The sequence below is a fragment of the Mauremys mutica genome, chromosome 5 (genome assembly GCF_020497125.1).
Source record: "Mauremys mutica isolate MM-2020 ecotype Southern chromosome 5, ASM2049712v1, whole genome shotgun sequence".
NCBI lineage: Eukaryota > Metazoa > Chordata > Testudines > Geoemydidae > Mauremys > Mauremys mutica.
In genome coordinates, this window is record NC_059076.1 from 93306811 (window position 1) to 93327752 (window position 20942).

The 20942-nt window shown below is 41.1% G+C and overlaps 1 protein-coding gene across 7 annotated transcripts in view; it reads left to right on the top strand.

Moving 5' to 3' along the window:
* The window catches only part of LNX1 (ligand of numb-protein X 1), a 287249-nt gene that overhangs the window by 199935 nt on the left and 66372 nt on the right, over nucleotides 1-20942 (top strand). For 5 of the 7 annotated variants that reach the window (XM_045018143.1, XM_045018142.1, XM_045018147.1 and 2 more), the window contains one exon: nucleotides 2081-2559. In XM_045018143.1, the coding sequence (XP_044874078.1) occupies nucleotides 2168-2559 (392 nt within the window). In that variant the 5' untranslated portion in view covers nucleotides 2081-2167. Of the gene's footprint in view, nucleotides 1-2080; nucleotides 2560-6621; nucleotides 6778-20942 lie in introns of those variants that run through there. The other 2 variants (XM_045018148.1, XM_045018149.1) reach the window with 2 other exon arrangements.

Genomic DNA, 20942 nt, shown 5'->3' on the forward strand with positions numbered 1-20942 from the left:
CACTCCTCGGGTGGACCACAGAGTGGTGGAACATACAGGAGCAGTTATCCTGAATCTGAGAGAGTCAGAATTTCTGAAAATAGAGCCTATTTATTAAGGGGCCTGAATATGAATTTGCATGCCGAACTCTAGGCACCCAAGTTTGAAAATCTTTCTCTCCACACTCCCTTGACCCTTGGATGTTGCAGTTCTTTAAATCTTTCCTCATAGTCAATCCCTCCAGATCTTAAATTCCTTCAAATATATCTAAGCTTTTTGGTAACGCAGTGTTAAGAATTAAGGCCCCTATTCAGCACAGCACTTAAGCATGTGCTTAAGTGCATTGATTTCAGTGGGACTTAAGAGCATGCCCAAGGGTTGTTCTGAATTGGGGCCTATATGCAGTAGACCATGGGGAAGTCTCACCAGAGTCTTAGACTGTTACCTCCATGCTCTGTGATGTGATACCTCAGAATATGGAACCCAAAAGAGCTTTGACTCTTTTGGAGGGATGATTGAAGGTGGGATAGAGGAGTTTAAAAATAGAAACACAAAATTAAAAGTTACATTTATGTTTTTTCTTAATCAGTCCTGCAGCAGCTAGCTAGTGCAGCATTTATGGTAGGTAAAAAGTACTCTTATGTAGAGAGAGAATGTCTGTAAAATCTTCATATAATTGGAGAAGTAAAAAATTGAATTTCATGTTTGTTGGGTTTGGTCAATAAGCAAGACTCCTGATGGTGCTTGGCTGTAAGATATTTATATGTGCATTTCTCTGTAGTATATAGTCATGCATCCGACGAAGTGGGTATTCACGCACGAAAGCTCATGCTCCAATAGGTCTGTTAGTCTATAAGGTGCCACAGGACTCTTTGCTGTAGTATATAGTGTTATACTTCCCTTTGGACCAATATATGTTTTGCATTTTTGTAAAAGTAAATGTATAGTTTGTGAAAGAGGCTGGACTGATAGCCCTGAAGACTGAAATTGTCTGGTTTATTCACAGAACAGGTGTAGCATGGGCAGTGGCAGCAGTATGCAACCCTTCCTCAAACCACTCTAGTAATGTGCCTGAGACAACCATGATTTAGAGGCTTCATCTCTAGGGGTTGGAGGGTAATTAATTCTTCATGTTCAATCCCTGTTGCTTCTGGGACTGCAAATAGGGTGTCCAGATTTGGTGATGACACGTTGCCATTAGAAACTTGACTGAGACTGACAGCTATTAAATAAAAATACAAAGGACCTATTCTCATCTCATGCTGGTGTAGATCAGAAGTAATTCTTTTGAAGACAGTGGAAGTACACACATGTAAATCCAGTGAAGGCAGATCATAATTTAATCCCTACAAATATTTTCTGCCCCAAAGATCCATCCTTCAGATCTCTATAAGGAGATAGTCTTACTCACTAGTTGTTTGAATTATAATGTTTTATGTCTATTGTTCTTTTCTTCTATAGCTGAGGCAATGTTTAGAAGAAGGGTCCTAAAAGTTTATTAGTGCAGAAAAGTACAGCATATGATATGAGCATAGTGCTAATTCAGAACATAACTATTTTCCTTTACATCTACTTTACAAGTGGCTTCCCATTCTGTGTTGGATTGGGCAGGGTGGGATAACCCTTATTCTTAATGATATTTCTACATGCAGTGTCACGCTGCTCTGCCTTCACATGCTGCTGCTTTATCACTGCCAAGTTTTCCTGTAGGGAAAAAATAATCAGCTGACTTGCCTGCTTTGAACTCAGGTGCCTTAGAGAAGTTAAAGTTCTCAGACTCTGATTTTATGTTGTTGTTTTTTTTAAATGTTTTTAAGCCTTACATTCTTGCAACCTTCTCCCCTCTCCTCCCTATTTCCCCCCGCCCCTTGCAGGAATACCTTTTTTGGAGAGGGGATGGTAAAGAACAGCAAGAAACAAAACATAAGTTATAGGGTTAACTCATTTTCTTATTTTCCTGCCCTAATTGTGCATTCTTTCTGTAAAAATCACTAAAGCATTTTCTTACAGGGCACAGCACATCCAGATAAATCATAAATGATGTTTTAAAACAGCCACCCCAGAATGTAATTCTTTGTAATTCTTTGGCTTTTTCCGACAGGTTTGCTGTCTTGCAGAACTTGCTGATATTCTTCCAGATAGAGAGCAGTTTTTATTTGCTCTGTTTTGCATCACATCAGATCTTATCATGAGTCAAAAAGATTTGTCAGAAGAAGCGGAGGAGAGTCCTCAACCCTTATGTATCACCTGTGGCCAACCACATTTACCAGAAGAGAACCACCTGTACAGCTACACAGAAGAAGTGGATGATGATCTAATATGCCACATCTGCCTGCAAGCTTTGATCCAGCCACTGGACACTCCTTGTGGTCACACCTACTGCACAGTCTGCCTTACAAACTTCCTAGTGGAAAAAGACTTCTGCCCTGTGGATCGCAAGAATTTGATTCTACAGTCTTGCAGAAAGTCCAACATACTAGTAAATAAACTCCTGGATAAGCTAATGGTTAGCTGCCCTTTCACAGAACACTGCTCAGAGGTTTTGCAACGTTGTGACCTTGAACAGCATTTTCAAACCGGGTAAGTCCCACCCCTAACCTGTTTTTTGCTTGCTTGTTTGTTTGTCTGAGAAGGGACTGAAAGCAACAGTAACCTGAAAGGAGTCCAACACACTCTGCTTATAATGGACAGTTAATTTAAACACAGATTTCTCAAATTCAGCCCTGATATACAGCTCACTGTATTCAAAGGAGTTAAGTTAGGGCTAGATTTGGCCCATTCATTTTAGTATATTCTTCTTCTCCTCACTACAACAAACAAACTCAAATACACTAAGTTCTTTTGGGCAGTATCCTGGGGCTGATCAAGGAGAATATCTCCATGGTAAATTGTACAGTAAAAGTTTGTATTTAATAATCCAAAATGATCTTTGAGTTATTAGGAGTAGGGATATCTTAAATATTTTGTAGTTGCTATATGGGGGGTATAAATTGCCTTCTCTTTCTTTAAAAGTTACCTATATATGAAACTGAGAAGAACTTATCAAGTAAAATGTTCAAAAGCACTTCAGGCCCAATTTCAGAAATGACTTAAACACTTAGAAGCCTAAATTCCATTGAAAGTCAGTGGCACTTAGGCTCCTAAGTCACTTTTGAAAATGATACTTAAGCTCCTAAATTATGTAGGTACTTTTGAGCCCTTTACCTGTGACCTTCAGTGATGCTATCCTGCTCTATACCACCCGAGGATCTGGCCAACTTTGTATTGTCAAAAGTGAAAGACATTTTAAAATGTGGGCCCCCAACATGCATGTGCTTGTTCCTTGGTGTTTATGCAACCCTCATTTGTGGCTACATATTGGTCACATGTACTTCTGAAATTAGATTTCATTGCTCACTGTGATGGTGTCTTAAAACTCATGATTTAATCACCTCCTTTTTTAAATTTCCTGGTTCTGACTGTTTTTTTGATCAGCTGTGGTGTGTTCTATGTTGTTTTTAGCTTTCTCTCTTTCAAGAGGGATGGGTTAGCAATGTCACATCAAGTTTTAACCTTTGGCCAATACTCTTATCTGAGGCATGAAAAAAGTATTAATAGCGATAGCAGTGAACTAACCATGGTACTCTGGCTGTATAATACTATTGCGCAACTTTGCTGCTCCTCGACAGTAAGTGTACTTGATTCAAGACTCTGTTAGTTGGAAAACTCTAGTTTAGCGGTCGGCAGCCTTTCAGAAGTGGGGTGCTGAGTCTTCATTTATTCACTCTGATTTAAGGTTTCGCGTGCCAGTAATACATTTTAACGTTTTTAGAAGGTCTCTTTCTATAAGTCTATAATATATAACTAAACTGTTGTTGTATGTAAAGTAAATAAGGTTTTAAAAATGTTTAAGACGCTTCATTTAAAATTAAATTAAAATGCAGAGCCCCCCGGACCGGTGGCCAGGACCCAGGCAGTGTGAGTGCCACTGAAAATCAGTTTGTGTGCCGCCTTCGGCACCTGTGCCATAGGTTGTGTACCCCTGCTCTAGTTCCACCAGCCTCTCTCTTCTCCACAATTCATGCAATTTGTGTATGTATTTTGGATACCTCTCAACTAGATCTCAGTAGAACTGCTGATTGTATAACTATTATAGGCTTCTCTGCAGAGGAGCCCTGTCAATAAACCTAGCAAAGACCAAACACACACCCAGTAACTTGGTCACTACAGATGCCCGAAAAAGCATCTACTAACATGTCATAGTGGGTCAGAGACCTAAGAGGTAGAGGGTAGATACAGTTTTCATTTTCCATAAGATAATTAAAACATGGTGTTTCCTAGTCATTATTTATTTTTGAATTTTAATGAACAGTTTTTACATAGAGGCAGAATGAGCACTATTCTATGGAGTAAGTATAGGGCCAGAATTTAGGATCTCATGATTCCTAATATCCACTCTGATACTGTTACACAGTGTGGTGTGGGACAAGTTACTTGATTTTTCTATTTATCTCCATTTCCCCATTTGTAAAATGGGGATAATGATACTACCCAGCTTGCAGGAGATGTGTGTGGTGCATGGTGATTTGACATTATAAAATACTAGCAAATATTATTGCAATGATAATTACCAAATGTCGGTGGCACACTCAGGGGGCGGAGGGGACGGACGGACAGACAGACAGACAGATAGATAGATAGATAGCTCAGTGGTTTGAGCATTGGCCTGCTAAACCCAGGGTTGTGAGTTCAATCCTTGAGGGGGCCACTTAGGGATCTGGGGCAAAAATTGGTCCTGCTAGTGAAGGAAGGGGGCTGGACTCGATGACCTTTCGAGGTCCCTTCCAGTTCTAGGAGATTGGTATATCTCCAATTATTACCTTTAGCTTCTTCATAGAACATAAGCCTCTGGCCCACCTGACCTGGGTCCATCAGAAAAGAGAAGAACTGGCTCAACAGCATGTGCCTACTTCCTTTCTCCTGACCAAGCAGACAACTTCTACAGGTGCTCCCCGAGGTTCCAGCTTGGCAGATCTGGAGAGAGTGGGCCTGTGGGGAGACAGTATTGGCCAATCTAGTGCTATCTTTCCCTGACCCCTGAAATCTGTGGGCCAACCCAGTACAACTTAATGCTGAACAAGTCATTGAACTGGTTCCCCCTCTGCATGTGGAACCCACTCTCCTCCCTGAGGATGGTTCTATGGGCTGAGTTAGAATAGAGCCAGGGGCTAGATAAAAGGTAGGAAGAAATGCAGAGAGAGCAGGGCTTCTTTGTGGATGACACTTGGGTGATCTACAGTTTTTGAGGGACAAACCCATTGCACTTTCCATGAGGTCATGAGGCAACCCACAAAAGCACGCCCCTCCCCAAAGTAAGAGTTAAGAGGAAACTTCATGAGTACCAGCTGGCTGAGTTTCCTTGCCCCTACACCAGAATGACCTACCTAGGGGACTTTCAAACCCTATATTTGTAGATAAAGTGTATTAAGTGTTTAGATACAACCATTTTGTAATTATCACTATCACTCTTTGTTGCTTGTGACTACTTTAGCCCAGTGAGGTGCAGAAACCCCACTTGCAGTCTGAATTCCAATCCATAATAGTACAGGAGACAAGAAGGGCTGTGTGTGCTTCAAGCAAGGAATCTGTCTCATCTAGGCACAATGCAGATTGAAATGACAGTGTTCTGTTTAGCACTGGCAAATCAATGGTGGGGTGGGGGGGAGGTGTGTGATTCCGCTAATAAAGTAGTCTGATGCTTGTGGAGGGAACAACTCAAACCCAGACTGAAATCTCCACTAAATGTGACTGTTCTCAGTGAATAAATCAAAGTGGATTCTATTAGAGTCATCAGTGTAGCCAGCTTTTGCCACATTCTTTTATAAATCAGTCTCTGGCCTATTCTTTTTCTTGGGGAGAAAATGAAAGTTCCCTCCTTTTCACAGATGAGATCATTGATAGGACAAGGTGAGTTTCCTGTGCATTTATGCTTGTGCTTAATAAGAGAACTTTAATTGCTTATAACTGGAATCGGCACAAACATGCATTAAAAACATTCTCATTTAAAATTGGTTATTTGTATTATTTAAAAAAGACAGAGAAGATGTGTGCTGGGTTCATATTTAAATTACCTTTGCACAAAAACATCTAGCTGAATATTGAGAATTTAGATTGGTTATTGATTCCAGTTCAATCAGTTAAGCTCCTTTGTGGTATTTTACTTTAAAAAGGTGTGGTCATCCTACATTGCTTGCTTTGGAGCTGCAGGGGGCGGGAGGGAGGTTCATTTGCCATGTTGAGACTACTACACCCTTCTCTGATGCAGTTTAGCTCATAACCCATCTGCTTCTAGCCAGTGATGTAAATGTACCAGCTGCTTCTGAAGAACCACTCTGAATACTGCAGGAGGCAGGTCTCTTTCCTGTGCATCAGCCTGCTCTGCAGCATAAGTCACTGTCTCGCCAACCATGCTGTGCTGTCCCTAAACCCTCACATCTACCCATCTGAGAATCAGATCAAGTAATCCTCTTACAGGTCAATGATTTTTCAGCATAGCTTCGTTTAAGGGATTTAAATTTGATTCATAATGTGCTACCAATTGCGTTGAAATGGAAAGGCTCATTTAGAAAGGGTTTGGCTGACAAGCCTGAAGTTCTGTGTCCCATCAGCAGGCAGAGAAAAAGTGGGAAGGAGGAAACCTAGCAGCAGTGCCAGCCCTACGCTGAAAATGAAGGCTCTTCTGTTACTGGTCCTACCTTGGCTAAGTCCTGCAAACTACATAGACAATGTGGGCAATCTGCACTTCCTGTACTCAGAGCTGTGAGTACTCACAGTCGTGCTGTTGTTGTGGTCTCTGTGTGTGTCTATGTATTGTCTTTTAAATGGAGAAATTCTCGGCATGCAATACCTGTGTGTGTGTGTGTAAACTACAAAGCATCTTGCCAAGGGCTTAAAACAATACCACACACAGCCTGCATCTGATTGGAAGGACTAATAATAGCAATACTTCTCTAGTGCTTTCCACTTTTGAAATATGGAAGCAGCTGAGATAAGCTGAGTGAAGCAGTCTTTCCGTCTCCTTGTCAACTTTGCTTTTCTGGACTGGTGTTTCTGATTGTTGGGGGTTTTTTTTTTGCCCCTTTGTGTCTCCTTTTCTGTTCATAAATAGACTCAAACAGAAGATGAGAGTAGAGCATGGGATCACAGATACAAACCATTTGTAAATCACTGTGTGTGTGTGTGTGTTCTCTGTGTAAATCTGCACATCTTTGATAAAACATCCCATCGCCGAGAACACTTTCCCATACATAAATCACTTATGAGAGAAAAGAAATCCCCCATGTTTGTGGTTTTTGCCTATAGCAGAATGTTATTTTCTCTATAATATTGCCTATTTTAAATGTAATGATCCACATTTATATCATCTGGTGTGTTTAAAAACATAACTGACCTTGCCAAAGCTTACAATAAATAGTCTGTCACTTCATGCGTGGTCAATAAATGATGCTAGTTTAATTAAAGCTTAGACGCAATGGTAATAGGCACTGTTTAAATGCAGATAAATATAGCAATGCATTATAAGAATATTAGCAAATATGGTCTCAAGTAAAATAAGTTTTTTATTAATTTCAACATGTTGCTTGAGATGAATGAATGAAGTAACTTATTTTGCTAAAGAATGATAAGGTAACTACCCTTTGAAGAGGAATTGATAAGAACAGTTTTAATTCACAGAGTGTGTTTGTGGTTGTATTGTCTCTGCTCTCATACTAAACTCATAGAGTTTGAGATAACAAAAAGTCCCCTTTTGAAATTCTTGTTTGATGTGCATGACAGCAATTAATAATTCAGTAATTCTTTATGGTGCTACTCAGGATTTCTATCTGCCATACAGTCTTTTTTTAAATATTAAAAAGAATGTGGCTTAGACAGCCCTAGCCAAAATGCTAAATTAAAATCAGGATTGTGCTAAGAATGTTCATTTAAAAAAAAAATCACTTAAGCAAAGCAAGCCTAGAGAAAATCTAGCAGAAACCGGAGCAGATGAACATTTATAATGGAAACAATGGCATCTGGGGCATCCAGTTTCCAGGAAAGCAAACTGATGAGATTAATCAGAGCTTGTGTGTACACACACACACACACACACTCTCTCTCTCTCTCTCTCTCTCTGCTTTTTCTTGGGGAATTCTGGTTCATTGGCTTTACAGGGATAAAGGGCTACTATATACAGTAGTTATTCATCTCCAATTTACATTAACCTTCCAGCCCACAAATATGTTAGTCACCCTATTTAGCTGCTCTTGTAGAGAGACACGTTCTTTGCCCAGTGGCTCTGGAATTGGACGTGCATCTCCAGTTATGAGTAATGGGAGTTGTTCATCTATTCCCCTGGGAACTGGACTGAAACACAACCCAGCCACAAAAGAGTAGTTTAAGTAACTGAGGATAGGGTATGGATTGTGTGACTGGAGACTACCGGTATTTCTTTAACATACAAGAGCATTGGTCGGTATCTTCTCTCTTTGACATAATTCAAAAGGACATCGGGCAGTTTGTGCTAGTTTTAGAATTGGCTGCTGTAATTTTTCCTCTTTGTTTTTCCGTGTTGGCTACTGATGGATACTGCACAGTCAGTGACATACTCTGTTAACATGCAGGTTGGATTCGAGGCCCATTGTAACATCAGTAGTTGAAAAAGAGAGATGCTGTTTTCAGTCCTGTTTAATCAGATTGCATGAATTTTTTAAGCCTGCTGGTTGCTTTTAGGGTTACTTGGACACATTGTTCAGTGTGTGTTTCTGTATTCTTAAAGATTTGTCTGTTTGACAAATTCAGTATCAGTACTCTAGACAGTCTACAGGCTGTGTGGGCAAGTTTTTAACCCCCTGCCCTTTAGTGGGCTAGGCTGGGGGAAGGCAATATTTTTAATCCCTGACACAGACAACAGAAAGAGTTAGTCCATCACTGCATGCAACAGATCAACTTGTGGGTGTCACTGGGAATTAGATTGCAATAAGTGGAAATATTATTTACCACCACCTACACTCTTGGGTGCAGGCCAATGTAAGTATTGAACTTGTTCAGAACTCACTTTATTGGCATGCACCAAAAAGGCATCATCTGAGGGGGCAGGATTGGACAGGAGTGGCTGCCAAGGGAAGAAATTGGTGCACTCTGAGCATGAGTTGCTATTGGTGTGAAGCTAAATGAAGGTCTTGTGAATGTCCACATTAGGCAAGAGCTAAGGAATGAAGCAGTCAGGAGACTCCCTCTTCCTCCCTGTCTCCTCTTTTCTATATCACCCTCTACTACCATAATTTACTAGGTACTAAACTGCAAGAAAGCCAGGAAAGGGGCATTGAAGGTAAGAATGCCAGGTTTTGTTCTACACAACAGCAGAATGGATGATCTTTTGGGGGTGGAGATCGTGATACAGCCCTGATTCTCTTCTGGCCTCTAGAGAGAGATGTTCTTGAGCTATGGAGAGGAATTGGCTGTCCTCTTTCAGCAGAGTAAAGGAGGAGCACAGAGCAGAGAAGCCTTAGAGCTCTCCTTTCTGGGATAGATGAGGGAGGGGATATTGGCGAGAGGAGTATCAAAGGGGCTTGGGATCCTTCATCTGGGACCATGTAGGTGGGAAGATAATGGTGCAGGTGTTGGGGAAGGGGGGTCCCTAAAGCCCAAGAGACGCATCCTCTCTGGGATTTCCCTGGGGTAGAGTGGGGAATATTGTCATTTTTAGCTCTCTACTTTTTTGCAGTTTGTTCAAATTAGGCAAAAAATAATATTTGGTAGTTACAGGTATTCTCAGTGAGCAAATGTCAATCTCTTGTTAAAGTCACAACCACTGAAACCACTTCCCCAGGGAGGATGTCCCCTCCCCTTAGGACACATAATACATATTGCTCTAATTTTCTTCCAGAATATTTGACAGATGTTCAATATTATTGGGATTTATTATTAGATCAGATTGCTCCATCCTGCAAAGAAGCCCTTGGGATAGTGCTAGAAGGGCAAGCCATGAAGTTTCCCTTGCCAAGTCTCCTTTCCATGCTCAGAGGAGGGGAGCTTGTTTATCCCAGCAGTGTGGGTAAGGGGTTCAGACACACAAGCCCACACAACCCTTGACATCCATGCAGGGGGAGCCATAGGAGACCCAGGCCAGCTGCATTGTTTTGTGGATCCACTCCCTCTCCTCTACTTCCTGGAAAAGCAACCCAATGGATAACTTTTTTGCACTTAGATAAAACATAGTAGCACGGTTTTAAAAATGGGTCCAAGAAGCTCTTCTGAATGAGGATGGATTTCTTATTAATTTGGAAACAAAACATGTGTACATCAATGTAAATCATGTAATAACATGAAGCCATTTTACAAGAGCATTCCTTAAGTGAAAACCATAAACTACTTGTGGAGTCAATGTAAAGGCATCAAAAAATCTGGCCATGACTAAACCTGCTAGAAATAAAATGATAAGGGGAAGGATGGTCCAGTTGGTGGGAATTACTTGACTTTTACCTCTGAGGAACTGCTTTCAGCCATGCAAAGAATTTGTTGGTTTTAGCCTAACTTGACCATTTAGTTCGGCTGGTTTGGCAGTCTGTGTGTTCAGTAGAGATCCAAGACTGGAATAACAGTTGTCAGGATTGAGTGCTGTGTGGTAAAGTTTACACAGCATCTGGTTTTACCCAATGCCATTAATTGACCAACTTCAGAGCATCAGTTAATTTGAACCCAAATATTCTTTAAATCTTAAATCTTCAGTTTTATAGCTGAAGTCATGGTTTTTGACCTGTTTCTTGTGTAGTGCTGAAAGTTAATTTGCATTCCTTTTTGCCTTTGCATTAGAAAGTCAAGAATAACCTCACCAAATTAACTAGCTTGGGTTTCCCATTTCATTTTTTAGGATAACTATTTTCTTAAAATTTAAAACAACACTCTGAGCTTTATGGGTTCTCCATTAAAATTAGTCCTCCAAAAGTTTCTCTTTCATCAAATTGAAAAACAAACACAGCTGTCTTCTAGTTTCCTTGGATACATTTCATGTATCGTAAGCACAGTTTGGATCAAGCTACTAAGAGAAGGAGGACTTCCTTGCATAGTGAGAGATGACGGTTAAAAATCATTGCACAACTGATTTTCACGTTTTCAATAAAGATCTTGTATTTGTGCATGCACAACTTGCCAATGCAATGGATAGGCTCTGATCCTACAAAACTTTACACATGTGGGCAACTTTGCACCTCTGAGTAACCCCAACATGAATGAACCTACTCTTGATCCTAAAGGTTTGCAGGCTCGAGGCCTAACTGTTGCACTGGTTAATTTCTGCATTGTCCATTTTCAGTGTAAGTATTTGTAGCATTGGCGTTTTGGGGCTTAGTTCTGCAAGATGCAGAGTACTCTGGCCCCTGTTCAGCACAGCACTTAACCACAGACTTAACTTTAAGAACGTGAGTTCCCCCATTGAATTGGGACTACTCACATGCTTAAATATAAGCGCACATGTGCTTTACAGGATGGAGCTCTGAGGGGCAGGAGTAAGCCCATAGTGCAGTACATATTGCATTCACTGTCATCTATGACAGAATTTATAAACACAAATCCCATTCGCACATGGGTGCTAGTGCATCAAAAAATTGTGAATGCCACTGACCTAAATGGCCTGGTTCAGGAAAATTTGTCCCAGAATTAAGATTTTTGTTTTTTTAAAGAACAGAAATGTAATGCAGGCACAGGTTCAAAAGAAAATCATTCTTGAACAAAAAACACAAGAACCTTTAAATTGAATTAATAGCCCAAAACAAATTCAAATAACCCTATTTCCAGTGTACTAGAATTGGATGGATCACAAGAAAAACAAAACTGAGGAGCAATAAAGAAGAAATAGCTAATTTTTTGGACTGTGTTTGTTATCCTCAGATGTACTCTACAGCCTTGCAAAAGGGGCTGTGCTGGAAAGTTGGTGACTTTGGTAAAAAAAAAAAAAAAAAAAAAAAGCTCTCCAGTCTGTTTGGTCCTGTAGACTTCCTGTCTCTGATATCTTCTTTGGGCCCCCGCTGATCTGGATATTATCTTCTGGCTCTAAGCCCTCCACTTAGTCTAAGCAGCTACTGCAGGATGGATGAGTAACAGGGGCTGGAAATTTTCAGCCTCCCTTTTTATTTCTCTAGAGCAGTACACCCTCCCATTAGTTATTGTTCCACCAAACTTCTGGGATCTCTTACAGTTTCCAGCAGCTGTTGTTGTCACTTCCCCCAGCTTGAGGGTGATGACCCCTACCTGGTGTCTGGCCCTACTCTCACTCTCCCTTTCATTCACCGCGGTGTGTCTTTCCAGTCCTGGTCTCTGCTTAGTATCTGTTCTGCCTCCTTAACTTGATTTACCTGCTCCTCCCTTGTGACTTACCCTTCCATCTCTACCAGCACTACTCTTCAACTGCTTTTCTTTTTTCTTGGACTTGCTCCTTTCCTCCCATCAGCAGCTCTCTCCTGCTGAGGGTGGAGACCAACAAGGGCAGATGCAAAAGTACAAAGAAGAGGCCGGACTGTGCAACCCTCACTCACATTGGTAAGCATTTATTCACACAAGGAGGCCCATTGAAACCACTGGTGCTACTTGCATGGAATAAAATGCTCACTAACCCAAATAAAGGTTGCAAAATCTGGTCCAAAATGTTCCAAATGCTGTAACTTTATTTAATTGGACTTAAAAAGATTAACATATCAGAGCAATGGGTCAGAACTGCATGGGTCAGAACAGCCATGCAATTCTATTATTGCATCCTCCTCTTCCCCATGCAGTGATACTAATACTACAGAGTATCTAACCTATGCAAGGCCTAAACAGGCTGGCAGACCCATCCATGCTGCATTAGTGGGAAATCACAACAATCATAACATTGTGCTGTGAGAAAACTGCCATTTAGGACACAAGCAGTGCTCTCTTAAATTATACCTGGCTTAGACACCTGAGTTCCAACCACCTTAGAAAGTCCTCAGAAAGACAGACCGTGCATAAGTGGATCCAGCTTCCAACAACATGTCTTGTTGTATAGTTGCCTTATCAAGAGAAAAGATACAACATTTGTGGGGTTGAGCGAGCAGACCCCAAACTCTGTGTTGCCAACTTTAGTGATATTTGATGCTTTACTTAAAGCTCCAGCTCCTGGACTAAATTAATTATGGGAGAATCTCTTCCCTCCCCCCCCTTTTTTTTCTTCTTCTTCTTTTTTAAAAGTAAATTGCTGTTCGTCATGGTTGCAGGACAAAAGTTTGAGAATGTGACCTCAAAGCACCATGAAAGCTCAAAAAGCATAAGGAAAATGGAAAGAACGCCACATTTTTTTTTTTGTAATGATGTTGAAGTCAATCTCATGGTTTGGAGGCACAGGGGCTAACTCACGATTTTTGAACATTCGGGGTCAGCAGTGCTGTGCTACTAACTCGCCAAGACACATTGTTGCAGACAATGCTACAGGGTAGGAGGTAGAGCAGAAAGGAGTGGCTTCCACCTGACACTACCTTTTATAGGCAACAGCAAGCCAGTCCCAGTGACTGACCAATGGCAGTCGTCCTACCAGGAAGGGAGTGCTCTCCGTTGGTGGATGGTGTGATGCCACCCAGTCATTAGGCTGCTCTTCAGGACCTCCCCTGACAGTCCAACACTGGTTCATATTGCCGGTGCCACTTTCTGCATCCATACCCCTCTGTGTCCTTTTAAACATTTGACTATACCATGCTTTGAAAATCTAGAGTGCTATATAATGGCTAAATATTGTTAGTAACACAGGTAAAGGCCATTTTAAAAAAAACCAATGTATTGGGCTACATTTATTTCTAGGGTATATTGCTGTTAACTTCGGGAGGTTACACTATGGACAACAACACTTATCCTTTATAGGTTCCTGTAAATCTCTACCAGGGAATTTTGCATAGGAGGCAGGCTGTAGTATCTAGAATAGTTTAGAAGAAAATGATCAAACCACATTCTATCAACTGGTGCCTGTGTGAAACTCCCTTTTACCTCACTGGTAGCTGCAGACTACCATCTGGAGGCAGAATCTGATCTGCAGTGATGCTGTGTATATTTTCTCTGAGAGTTTCAGGAAAGGCTGATGTTAGGTTATGTAAAGTAATATACTCAATTTGCTCTTCATGAGACTCAGACCCAGTGGTTTTACTTTTGTGCCAGTTTTTGAGATGAGCATGTAGTACACTCAGCAGTTTGTAAGACCGGGCCATAAAACAGAACTCCACAAGTAAATACGGTAAAGTCTTTAAATAGTGGCGAACAAATGGAAATCATGTAAGTTGTAAGCTATAGTCCTTATGATCATTTTTTTTAAGAAAAATCTTTGAGATAATTGCTACCAGGCAAACAACTTCAGTTACTAATAAGAGAAACATATGGAAATGTGTTGGCTCATTTAGTAAAGCAGCAAAAGTTAGTGATCTCTGAAACAGGTGATCATTTTAATTTACATTAAACTCTCAGCATGATAGAGAGGGTTGTAAACCCAGGGTTGTAAATTCAATCCTTGAGGAGGGCATGTAGGGGTCTGGGGATTGGTCCTGCTTTGAGCAGGGGGTTGGACTAGATGACCTCCTGAGGTCCCTTCCAACCCTGACATTCTATGATCTTAAAAAAGGTGTGCTTCTGTTCCCTGAGCTGCTTCCTACCGCAAGCCCTCTTGTGCAGCTTCCCTGAAACCTGTGCTTAATACCACCTCCCTTTGGTTCTCAGGCCTCTGCTTTCCCCCTAGATCCTCCCAGTTTCTTCTTTGCTGAACTCACCCCTCTTGGGTTGAGCTGCTCTCTGTGGGTTTCTCTTCCCAGGAGAGTCCAGCCTCCCCACTGTTGAGTTCCCTCAGTTTCCTTATAAGGCTAGAGTGACCAGATGTCCCGATTTTATAGGGACAGTCCCGATATTTGAGGCTTTTTCTTGTATAGAAGCCTATTACCCCCCCACCCCCTGTCCCAATTTTTCACTCTTGCTGTTTGGTCACCCTATATAAGGCCCAGATACCTAATGATCTTTACCTAGCTCAGCCTCTCCCCACCCAGGCCAGGAGGCACTAGGGTTTCTATATAGCAAGTGTAAAAAATCAGGACGGGTTGGAGGGTAATAGGTGCTTATATAAGAAAAAGCCCCCAAAATCGGGACATCTGGTCACCCTAGGAGGCACTCAGTCAGTCACAGGTGCACTAATAGGCTCTTACCCCCCTGGGAGGCCCCCTCCCAGACAACATCAATTAGGGTAAATACTTCTATAGCAACTAGCGCATGTTTTACTTTTGGCTAAAGTTAAACCACACCAAGCTGAAAAGGTAATGCCATAACTGCAGTTGGCACAAAGCTCTCTTTTCATGAATTAGTTATGCCTCAGTTATGTTGGATTTTTGTGTAAGTTGCCTGAAAAGACTGCATTGCACACCCCTCTTATATAACCTATGCACAAACGAAACCTAGATTCCGCCCATCGGAGGCTAGTTCCATCATCTCCTGAGCAGATCACCTGTTGGGGAGGGGACTGGAGAAAGAGTTTGAGCATTGAAATGGGGCAGGAAATGAAGGGGAAAAGGTGCAGGGTGGGTATTGCCAAGCAACCCCTGTTCATTACCCTAGCTTTCCTTGCGCTAATTTGCATTGGTGTGGTACATAGGCAGGCCTAACTTGTGCAGCTTTGCTTTACTACAATTAACCCAGTTTATCACTGACCTTGGCAGCATGACAAGGATGATATTTTAATCTTGAGATCTTTCTCTGATGAACTGGGCAGAATTCTGCTATCCTGCAACACTAGGGATCAACATTCTGTCCCCAATATTTATGTCTCAATATAAGGTAAATCCTACTCAATAAATATTTCTGGTTCCCTACAGATATGTCCCTCTTACAGTAGTGAAACAGAGTGGGGAGGGATGGACGTGTGTGTGGGGACACCCATGACCTTTTTGTAGAATCTGCCTTCAAGCTTGTAGCGCAGCAGAACAGCTGGTTCTGTTTAGTGACCTTCTCTGTGAGTAGTTCTATCTTTCACGGTTTAGAATTGATTTTCAGCATCTTGACATGTGACTGAGTATCCAAACTGTTCCCCTTGAGCTACAGGCTGACTGTATGTGCAAAGACACGAACAGCACCAGATACAGAGGCGGAGACTTTATACCAACATAAGTAGCAACATCAAGATAATAAAGTAGAAAGTATGTTTGGGGTTCATTAGAGATTCACTTTTGTAAATGAGGCATAATTTGGCCCCTTCTGCTGAATCAGCACTGTGGTGGAAATATTCTGTATCACTAGGCTTGCCAGGGTTAAATTTTTTTGTAATAATTTTGATGGATAATATTGCTGTTTATTTTAAAGTATTTTAGATTTTTATCAATTTAAATGTTCACAGTTGAGAGAAATTATGGAGCAGCCAATGTCACGACAATATACAAAGTAAATATCCTTAAATCAAATGCTAATATGGGTCCAAACAGCATTTTTCTTACTTTACCAATCTGTAAATTTCGATTGTTATCGATGGAAATATTTTTTGACAGTTTGTATATGTATGGTGAAATTGACACTTACTGATAAAAATCTAATCCTTCCAAGCCTACGTATTCGTAAAGAAGGTTTAATATGGTGATTCGTGTATTTTAATCACAAAAGGATTTGAGTCCTGTAGCTGCATTTTGTTCTAGATGATAGATCAAAGAATATGAAATCAGTTTTTTGAATCACTGTGCCAAATTCATCCCTGCACCTCGGTGGAGTTATATCAAGGATGAATTTGGCTTATCATAGAATTTGCTTTTAATAGAAATGTAGGGCTGGAAAGGACCTCAGTAGGTAATCTAGTCCAGCCCTCTGCTCTGCGACTATGCCTAGAATGTACTGTCCGAGTCATTGGCTGTTTTGACAACTGATGCAAAATGTAGAAAAAAACATTCAGGAACATCCTGCTGGAATGGCATGAGATTAAAAAGTACTACTATACAGAAGGAGCATCATTAAGATACCATAAACTCATCTGTTATAACCGATCATCCTATGACAAAATGTATGGAACCCACTGTAGCTAAGTTAGATTTAAGGGACTTGTTATCCAAATATTTATCTTTCCTCTATGTTGCATAGAGTTGGGGTTTTGGATTATTTTTGTAATACCTTAAACCTCACTGACAGATTATGTCCTGCCTTTCCCCAAGATCGTAGGCAGTCAGGCACTTTACCTATCATCAGGGAGAGTATTGCCTTTAACCACTGTAGCCAGGAGGCATATGTTCTCTTCTTCCTGTGCCAAGCCTGAGCCACTGGGCTTGACATGAGGGAGGTCTGTGGGGTCAAGATGGGAGAGGAGGAAATCAGTCCTTTTTTCTCCCAGGTTCTAGAGAAGCAGTAGTGTTGCTGCATGACTGCCACTGCTGTCAGAGCATGGAAGTAGCATTCCCAGTCAGAGTAGAATCATAGAATATCAGGGTTGGAAGGGACCTCAAGAGGTCATCTAGTCCAACCACCTGCTCAAAGCAGGACAAGCCCCAGACAGATTTTTCCCCAGATCCCTAAATGGCCCCCTCAAGGATTGAACTCACAACCGTGGGTTTAGCAGGCCAATGCTCAAACCACTGAGTTATCCTTCACCTCATAAGTAAGTAGTCTTTGTCCATCGGGTGCAATGGGCAGTGGATCCATGCACTATCCTGTTCCAACCCTGCCTTGGTCCACTTTCCAGTATGTCTTATGACTTACTGTATACGAGTAGCTGAAAGGCCATCCTGTTGCATGAGTGTGGCACGTGGGCCAAGTAATCCACCATCTGTGCAGTCTCCCTCATACAATCAGTAAAATTGCTGCTTGCAAACTAGCTGTAGCGCAAGAGTGGTGATGACTTGAGTTACCTCTGATATCACAGTGATCTAGGATTCTTGGCATGGCATAGAGACATGTCTTACTGTAGCTGTACAGCACATGAGTGTAATTTGTGAAGTCAAAACGGCTAGGAACTCAAAAACTGGATGGTAACAGACCACAAAACCTAGTGGTGATTCAACCTGGTGATACTCTGAACAAAAAGAGCTCTCTCAACCATGCTTGTAGCTGTTTCCATCGCTTCACATTATTTTAACCGCTTAGTTAATGTCCCAAGGGGAGTGGTGGAGGCTTCCTCACTTGGGACTTTTAAAACTAGGCTATATGAAATGCTACAAACTTTACCCTATTGAACAATCTTGTATGGAAGGGAGATGGCCTGGATGATCTAATAGGTCTTTTTCATTGGTAACTTCTGTAATTCACAGGCGGCCCATTGAAGGCAATGAGTACACTGTGCTTCTATTAGGTGGTGGTGAATGTTTGGGCTGAAACTTATGAGTAAGAAGTAAGATTGTTCTGCTTAATTTTCTTAATAGATGCCAGAGCTCTTAGCGATGAGTTAAATTACATGCAGAAAAGCACACATACTGTGTACAGCATGTGTTGTAATGCAACAGTTCACAGAATTGGTTCTGCAGTAGCGTTCTGTGAAACAGGAATCTCAAGAGGTAGTTGTGACTTGCGTTGGCCAACACCCAAGAAGGGATCACCAGTAATGTTGGTTTAAACTCTTGGCAAGTATCTCACTGGTATACTAATATCCAATTAATAGTTACAACAACAACCATTAAGATTGCACTACTAGAGTCTTCATGAAAAAGAGAGTACAATTATCTTCCCCATGGATGGCATGAGTGCAGTGTTTAATTATCTTGCTATTGGCACTAATGTGGTTATTTTATCATTGGAACCCATTTGGCGAAGGAGGGAGATTGGACGTTTAATCCACTTTACATTTAATTGTTTGAATAAATACCTGGGGGGCGATTGTATTAATATGTGTAGCTGGTTCAAATTAGGAGGGGCCATTCTGGGTGCCCCAGGATTGCCGGTACACAGCAGCTTTCTGGCCAGGACCTCTTCATGAAGGGCTATAGGATATAGCTATGCCAGCTCTACATCACCTGCTGACCCTCTGTTCTGCTGGTTTTTCAGCTACTATGCATTGTCATGAGCCAAAGATATGTCCCTAGGAATCTATAAGTATTTCCTTCGGTGCTGTGTTTTAATTGTCTGCAGTCCCCCATTTGATGTAGTCTCTATGAACATTATACTTATCTTGGTCATTTCCAGGGGCTTTGAGCGCACATAGTTTCTAAGGGAGATTTTCTGCTTCCAATTTCTCTCCATAGAAGAGATTGAATTCCAGTGCATTCTTATTTTATCCTTCCAAGGCATGAGCATAATGAGATCAGACAGTAATGGTTGCTGCATTTCACGTTTTTTGTGCTGTGTCCCCAGTGGTCTAAGCATCTGTAGGTTTGAAGACACTTACAGTCATAGTCTTTGAATTCAGAATAAATCAGATGAGAACAGAGCTAAACAGGACAGAACATTTAATAAGATATATAGCGCCCATCTAAACATGCATTTAATACATAGAGCTGACAGAGCAAATAAATGTAAAGCCTCATGGATCTGGCTTTTTCAGACTTGAAGCCTGACTAATAGTAATGTGACCTGAATGAAGAAAGGAAGTTTGTAAAGGGAGGTTTAGACCAAATGACTTTTTTGTACAGATGATGAACCATAATCCATACTAGACACTCTTGGAAAGCTTCCCTCGGCTCCTCCCCTCCCCCATCCAATGTCCTGTCTGTCAGCTAACACTGCGTTTCATCCCTTGTGCTCATTTTGCAGCAGTATTATGGAGTGCTTGTCCTAGCAGCTATTAAAAAAATGCTTTTTAAAGATTTGTGATAGTCTCTTTGCTTATTGTTAAAGTCAACTAATGGTTATGCAAATTTTGTTCTGTACTTGATGTCACCTCAGTTATTTCAAATTCTCAATAAATACAAACAATTAAAAAAATCCTAGCGTGATTCTGGGCCTAGTGGTGCTTTCAGGCACGGATAGCTGGTAGTCAACAGACCAAAGATTTCTGCTTTACTGATAGAGCCTGATTTGTATGCATGCTGTTTAAGGACAACAGGGTTAAATAATATTTAGCAGTTTACTTAGGTCTCTACCTCTTCAAAGTGTTTACAAACATTAATTAAACCTCTCAATCCCACTCTCAGGTAGGTAACTTTACCTAAACCTGGTATAGGTAAGTAGCAGCTTATTCCTTAAAGATATTTTGAGTTAGAGAGAACATGCACATGTGAAATAAACTGAGAGGAAAAATTTCCCTTTAATATCCTCAGATATGTCTTGTAATCTCCCCACCCCTTGTCCACCCCACAGTCATATCTTGCTTTGATTAGTTTAACCACTGTCTGTTTGGCTTTCACTCCTTATCCTGTCTATCTAAAATGCTTCTGCCAAAATGTTCTTCCTCTTGTCCTTGCTTCAACTAAATTTCTGCTCCTCTTGAAGCTCTCCTTTGCGTCCTGTCCCTGTCTCATACCTCGTCACATTAAATCTCCTTGTCCTCTCTTACAATCCGAAGAAGTGAGCTGCAGCTCACGAAAGCTCATGCTAAAATAAATTTGTTAGTCTTTAAGGTGCCACAAATACTCCTGTTCTTTTTGCGGATACAGACTAACACGGCTGCTACTCTGAAATCTTACAAGACAGTTAATGAAGGGTTTCCAAACTGCCCACAACTGGTGGTAGTATGACTACTGGGTAACAGGGAATGCCCCAAAAGAGTACACTGCACTTTGGCCATATGATGGAGGAGAGAGATACAAGGACCCTGGACAAATAATAAGACTCTTTTTAAAATAAAAGGCCAAATTCTGCTCTCTCTGACACTGGTGTAAATCTGGAATAATTCCATTTTACTCAGTGCAGTTACATTGGCTAAAATCAGGAGTGATGAGTGAGGGGAGAATTTGGCCCTTGATAATAGTTATTTGTTTGCTGTGAGAAGTTGAGGATGGGAGAACTTGAAATTTGTGAGTTCAGAAGTGTGGCTCTGATGCTTTTGAGTTTGTGCTTCCCTTAGAAGA